The sequence below is a fragment of the Lipotes vexillifer genome, unplaced genomic scaffold, assembly GCF_000442215.2.
Source record: "Lipotes vexillifer unplaced genomic scaffold, Lipotes_vexillifer_v1.1 scaffold1608, whole genome shotgun sequence".
NCBI lineage: Eukaryota > Metazoa > Chordata > Mammalia > Artiodactyla > Lipotidae > Lipotes > Lipotes vexillifer.
Window position 1 is genome coordinate 468866 of NW_006774162.1, and position 7152 is coordinate 476017.

Sequence of the window (7152 nt, forward strand, 5' to 3'; positions counted from 1 at the left end):
GGAAGCCCAGGCCTCAGGGAAGGCACACCTGCCGAGCACAGCTGTCCCAGCAGGACCACACTGAACAAAAGCTGGATACGAGGGGGACAAAATTGCTCTGTGAGTCTCAGGCAGATGGCATGGACTCAGTGTTCTCTGCGGGGGGAAAGAGATCAGGGGTAGGCTGAGCTTCCCCCAGAGTGGAGCAGGGGCTCGCCTGCACCACCAGCAGACCCAAGGAGGGTTTCCTTACCACATCGGCTACTTCATCACTCCAGAGTCCCTCTCTTTGGAGCCTTGCCCTTTTCCTTAAGAACTCAGTCTTAAAGTGAAATATCCCTGGGGGAGGAGAGAGGGAAGCACTTAGCATCTCCAAGAGAATGAGTTCCCACGCCAGGCCTACTGAATAAGAGCCTGTACCTGAATGAGATTCCCAGGTGATTTATGTGCACAACTGAAGTTTGAGAAATGCTAAGCTAGATTTCCTTTCAAAATAGCAAAATAGCAAGAGGTGTCCTTGAGTGGACTCTGTCCTGAGAGTGCTGAGGGGACAGCTGGGAGGAGGATGCTGAAGACGTGAGCTGCCAAGAATGAGAATGGCCTGGATGACGGGGGCGACCGGAGGTGCTGCCTATGCTGCTGCGTCTCCCAGAGCCAGAAGGGAGTCCGGCCCCACCATGCAGGTCTCTCCCCAGGCCACATACTGCGTGAGAGGGGAGGGAGGAGCAAGGAAGGGGGAGGGCTCCACCCTGCGCACTAGCCCCTCACTCTTTCTTCCCACGCCTCAGGTAGGAACCTGGAGTTCCTCAGCTTCATGGCCTATGACTTCCATGGCTCTTGGGAGAAGAACACAGGGCATAACTGCCCTCCCACCCCCCGCCACGAGAGACAGGGAGAGAGCGGGGCCGTGGCCGAATTCAATGTGGTAAGTGGGAGGACGCCCCTGGCACAGGCCCTTGCCGGTGGCCCCTTTTGAGCCTCGAAGAACCAAATGGAAGGGAAAAGCAGGATACCAAGCAGGGCATGGAGAAGCCAGGATATTTGTGTTTCTTTTGTGTTTGTTTGTTTGTTTTATTTTCTTGTGCCATGCCACTGCTGAGGAGAAACCTCACTTCTGTGTAGCATCTCGGCTGATATTAGGCACAGCAAACCAATCTAGTTTGGGGACACATCAAACAAACCAGTGACTAATTGGGAGGCTGTCTTTCAGCTCAAGTTTCCAGCCAAAATGGCTTCTGCTCGCTTCATACACCCTGAACCCCATTTCCTTCAAGATAATGGGTAGCTTTTGCTCCTTGGCACTGAATGTCCTTCTGAAAGGTGTTTTCTGGAAAGAGGTGAGAGCTTTCCCAAGTTGATAACATCTCAGGGCAGAACCACCCCTACGCCACCCCAGTCCCGGGAAAGGGAAGGCTTGGTTGTAGACTGGGGTGGGCGGAGGTTTCCTGCCCAGCTCTTCCTCATTCAGTAGGCTAGACGTTTTTTTACAAGCCCATTCTAATTTTAAAAGTCAAGATTGACCATATCATTTCTCCTTCTTAACAAACAACAATAACAAAAAGCCCTAAATTAAAATGTTTGTTAATTTTGGGGAGCCCATATCTTTGTGTGTCAGCTGGGTGGAACATCTAGGGCTTCCATGGCTCTTTCACAAATAAAGTGCACTTCTTCAGGCACTGGAGCTGAGCATCTAGACCTCACATTGCACCTGGCTCCTCCACCCTCATCTGGGAAACTGTGTGGGTCCCAGGGGAAGCCAGCCCAGCCAAGTGGGGAGACATACAGAGACATTCAGCTGATAGGTGAGGGGGTTGAACTCCCACTGGCACAGTGCTCTCCCAGCTGTGTGCCCTGGATCCATGTGGGGGAAGAGGCCTTCTACTCTCCATACTATGTGCCCTGCATGTTGCTTCTGGCCAGAGGGGTGACTTTTCCAAATTTGCACAAAAATGCCACGGAACTTAGCAGGGTGCTCTGACATCTGCCCTCAGAAAGCTCCAGTCTGATCAAAGATAAATCATATGGACCAGCAAAAAGAAATACACGTAAATCAATACAGTGAAAATACCTAAGTGCTAAGAGGTTGCAGGGTAACTAGAAAACCTGGACTCAAACAGGACGGCTTCTTGGGGAAAGTGAGCCTACCATCCTGGTTTGAGGGAAGAGTCTTCATTATTTGTTTATTCCACAGAGTTATATTGGGTACCTCCTCATGTCACGGGCCTGGGGGCATCATGTCAAGTAATACATGACGGGGGAAGGTCTTGTGCAGAGGCGGTGAAGAAGCCCTGTGCTCATTTGTTCTTTCTATTTGCGCATCTTAGTATCAAGCATCGTTCTAGGCACTGGGGATACAGAGATAAATAAAATTCCCTGCTCTTGTACTGAGGGTGAAACAACAGTGATGGTAATGATCACAACCATAGCTCCCCTTTATTGCACTATGTTAGACTTATACATGCATTATATCTTTTAATTCTCACAATGCCCTTAGTGACAAATATTTTTATCATTTCCATTTTATAGACAGGAAGCTTGAGGCTCAGCAAGATCAAATAAGTTGCTGAGTAAGGCAGAGATCTTTGTTTACTGAGGTATCCCAAGCATCTAGGACAGTGCCTGGTACACAGCTGGCCTTCAGTAAATATTTACTGAGTCAATGACTGTTTGACTCCAGAGCCCATGCTCTTGGCTATAGGGCCATGCAGCTTCAATCACTGTGGTTCAGGGTCTAAGACAGGGTCTAAAGAAGATGGGGCAGGGTTGGAACTCTAGTAAAGGCTCATGAAACTCCTCTGGAGCCCCCAGGCTTGGATGATCTGAACCAGTCTAAAGGCAAAGAAAATTAGCCCTGACATTCCTCCTTCACCACCAGGATTCTGCCATGCAATGGTGGCTGCAGAAAGGGACCCCTGCCAGCAAACTGATCCTTGGCATGCCCACCTATGGATGATCCTTTACCCTGGCCTCTTTGTTGGACACCGGAGTGGGGGCCCAAGCCACGGGGCCTGGAACTCCTGGCCCATTCACCAAAGACGGAGGAGTCCTGGCTTACTATGAAGTAGGAAAACCACCTCGAGTATTGTGCAGAGCAGGGGCTTCTTCTCCCATAATTTATGAATGAGGATGCTAGGCACAGTGAATTCTGGGTGGGTAAATTCCATCCCATGCCTGTCATCTTGGATTTATCCTTAACTCCAGATGCCTCATTGAATCGACAGTTCTAGGTCACTCAGTCTAGAACTTCCTAGATTCTCCAAGCTTCTCAGATGGGAATTTTTCAGTCTCTAGTCTCCTCATGACAGGGAGAAGATGCTTGCAGTGCCTCCCACCTCCTTCCCAGTTCTGCCCTCTGCTCCTACAGGTCTTCTCTTGGAAGGGGGCTGATGAGCACAGAATCAATGACCAGAATGTGCCCTATGCCTTTCAGAGCAACCAGTGGGTCGGTTTTGATGATGTGGAGAGCTTCAAAATCAAGGTGAGGCTTGGCCCTGCTGGGAAGGTGTGGTCCTGTGTGGGCCCAAGGCCTGTCAATAACATTCAATGACAGCATTCAGAACCTCTTCAAGGAGAAATATCCCAGCATTTCACAGATCTCCATGTGATAGCATTTGGTACCATTATCACCTATTGATTAAGAAAAGACACAATGGCAAAAAGATTGCTCTACATTGAGTATCTCTCTTGAAAGTATTTGTATTTTATTAAACACAAATTCTACAGATATATAAGAGGAGAAATACATACAGTAAGGCATATCATTTTATTCAGTCCATTGACAATATTTGGTGCATGTTCAAATTATAGATCCTTTGATTTACTTATATGACACCCCCTCCATTCCTGCCTCAAAACTTGAGTGCGTTTACCTGTTTCCATGTCTCTCTCTCCAGTGAGGTCATTGGCACCTGCAGAGGGACCTGCATTTGCTCATCTGCTTATCTCTTGTCAGTTATGCAGGGCAGACAGTGGCAGGTTCTTCTGGTGGTGTAGACAAAGTGCTCTGGAGAATTGAGGAGGCAGCATGATCCTGGCTGGGGGAGATGAGAGAAGGCATCATGGTGGAAGGGATTTTGAGAAAGTCTTAAGGCAGAGAAGGTGGGCCTTCTGGGGAGGAAAGTGCAGGAGAAAGACTTGATGGAGAGGAAAGGGGAAGCTGGCCTCTGAGAGCAAGTTGTACCATAGCTGGAACCCTGAGTGGGGACTGGTATAGAAACGGAGGTAGCTGGGAGGGACATTGGGGCCATCAAGGGTTCCGACCACCCCTACCCTGTAACCCCAGCCTCACGCCAGACGTGAGCCATGGCCCCCTGCCAGGGCTAGGACCAGGGAAGCCCACTTGGAGGGGACACACAGCCATACCCTAAAGAAGCCTCAGGGAACTGGTGGAGGTGAGAAGGCCCTCAGCGTGGACAAAAAGACATGAAGACAGGGAATGGATTCAGACCTTTGGGGAAGTTTAGTTTTTCCCTATGGTAACTGAACTCATCACAATCAGCAGACAGTACCCCAAACACAACAGCTCAGCCCAGAAAGTGCTGGGAAGTTAAGGCTGCCAGCCTAAGGAAGGTCACACATCCATGTACTCCTCACACCTCCACCCTCATGTACACCCCTGGCCATGTTTATGTCAGGGCAGGGAGATTCCAGAATGAATCATGCCCAGCAAGGATAAGGACTCATGGGCCTGGGGGCGCTGAAGAAAGAGGTCCCTGCCTGGATGAGGAAACTGGCTCTGGGGCTGCTGGCCGGGCTTCCCTGCTCCCCTCCACCCCCATCTCGCTCCTCACACAGGTCAGCTATCTGAAGCGGATGGGACTGGGTGGGGTCATGGTTTGGACACTGAACATGGACGACTTTGCTGCTTTCTTCTGCAACCAGGGCCGATACCCCCTCATCAAGATGCTGCTGCTGGAGCTGAGTGAGTATGGGGTCAGGGCACCTCAGGAACTGGCTTCTTCTGAGGAAATGACTTTGCCCCAGTACCGTGATTTCCCAAATTTCACCCCCAGGAGCTGAGGAAGCTGTAGAAATGATTCTCTTTTCACACTCTTCTTCCTCTTTCTGATTGTACCAATGCCTGCCCAGGGTGTCGGTAACCAGGGCTTCCCTCCAGAGGGCCCTCAGCCTCTCTTCTCAAGGCCTGCACACAGCCTTCATTGTGAGACCCTGCTGGCCCTCACCATTACTTGGTTGGGCTTTGCAGATGGTAGATAGCCATTGACTGCCTATGACACTTGTAGCTCCGGTGTTTTCTCTTGAGCTGTGCTCCAGCTGTAGGTGTGGTTGCTGTCTGGCTGTTCTCTGCCTTGGGTGTCTGACTATGCCCTGCCTGTAAGGTATGGGGTGTTGAGCTGCTGCTGCCTATGGTTGCTGCCTGTGTGCTTGGCCTATGGGTCTGGGATCTTTTGGAGGAGCCTTGGTTGAATCATCACTGTTTTCCTAGGTCTTCCATATATGTCTTCAGGCCCCGCGGAGCCTGAAGCTCCTGCACCAGGCCAGCCCTCTGAACTCGAGTATGGCTCCAGCCTCAGACAAGACACCTTCTGCCAGGGCAAAGCTGACGGGCTCTACCCCAACCCTCTGGACTGGTCCAGCTACTACAAGTTGTACAGGGGGGCGGTTGTTCCAGCAAAGCTGCTCCAGGAGCCTGGTGTTCAGCTCCTCTTGCAAATGCTGCACCTGGAGTTGAGTCTCCAAGGCCCCTTCGGCCCCAGCACCCGGGCAAGGGCCCAGGACCACTCCATAGCCCACCTCCCCAGCTCTCCCTGGCAGTTGCAATCTGGCTTCTTGTGTCTTTCCATATCCAAGCTTTCTGTTCTCAGCCTTGGTTTCCTCTTGTTCTGCTCTTCCTGGGCTGCCTATTTTACTTGAAACATAAATCTTTGGTTTGCACCCCACTGCCCCCAGACGTGGTGACTTACAGAGGCTCTCTAAGCACTCTGCTAGTTCAAAAACTACCCTGAGGAAGGTAGGGAGACAAGAGGGGAGGGTGACATAAGGCATGACTAGGTCAGAGCCAGATGAGAAGGCGGTCCATTCAGGGTGTCACTCTCTGCAACAGGTCTCGCCTTGAAGACTCCACTTTCCAGTGGGCAGCTGCCAGGGCACAGATGATCACATCTGGGGCATGGCCCTGGATCTGACACATTCTTCATTGGCTCAGAAACCCTTGGAGAGAGAACTCTTCCTGGTGACCTCCATTCAGGTGTTATTCCCAAGATGCTCACTAGATGGCAGCAGAGAAGAGTTGTTCCCTGCCTTAAGGGCTCAGCACACGGCCACTCTGCATTAAAATGAGAATCCAGACCCCCTGCTACTAAGCGCTCATTTGACAGATGAGGCAGGGATACTTATTACCCTCCTTTAACAGGTATTTAAACTGAAGACCTATTCTAACCCAGTTCTGAGACCAAAACCGAGGCCTAAATGGGCCGACATGGGCCAGAAGGGCATGCACATACAGTATCCTGGACAAATAGAGTAATCCAAATAGTCCTTGAAGCTTTGAGTTGAATCTTGGTCAATATGAAGAAAATCTGCACATAATCTAATGGTCCAGCTTGCCATGCACTCACCCAAAGCTGGTTTTTTGGGTGGGACTTGGGCAGCTGGGGATGGGGACAAGTGGGGAGACAGATGAGCTGGCCCGTCGCCTGAGTACAAGTAGCACCAGATCCCTCTAGCAGTGACTTCCCCTCTACACCCCACCTGTCCTCAAGCCTTTTGAAATCTGCTCTTCTTCAGTCCAGAGCACAGGTCTGCTTTTGCCCATGTTCCTTCCTCTGAGGTCTCAGCTGAGACCTGTCTCTGCTCAGAATGGAGTCTAGGATCGAAGTCTCCTTATGGCGGGGGCTGCGGGAGGCTTAGCACCAGACAGCTGCAGAACCGACTTCCGGCCCCACCACCTACCAGCTGTGTGACTTTAGGCAAAGAAATGGAGCCTCAGTGCCCTCATCCGGTGGCAGCTGGGGACAGCTTCCTCCTGTCAGGGTGGGTGAGGATTAGGGGAAGTAAGTGCGTGTTAGCTGGGTCCAACGTGATCAGCACCACCTCTCACTAGCCTTCTCACTGGGCTCTCTGCTTCCTGTACCTCTCATCAAGTGCAACCTCCACACTGTGACCAGCTTGATCTCTCTAAATGAGGAATTTAACCCTGTCATTTCCCATGCC

General features: G+C 51.0%; 1 protein-coding gene across 1 annotated transcript in view; it reads left to right on the forward strand.

Annotated features, from left to right (window-relative positions):
• CHIT1 (chitinase 1) overlaps window positions 1-5671 on the forward strand; it is a 70533-nt gene extending 64862 nt beyond the window's left edge. Inside the window, 7 exon segments of the mRNA XM_007449002.1 lie at window positions 1-99; window positions 772-904; window positions 2855-3040; window positions 3344-3457; window positions 4774-4900; window positions 5426-5583; window positions 5585-5671. The exon segment at window positions 1-99 is cut by the window's left edge and continues 44 nt beyond it. Of these exon segments, the coding sequence (XP_007449064.1) occupies window positions 1-99; window positions 772-904; window positions 2855-3040; window positions 3344-3457; window positions 4774-4900; window positions 5426-5583; window positions 5585-5671 (904 nt within the window).
• The last annotated feature ends 1481 nt before the right edge of the window (window positions 5672-7152 follow it).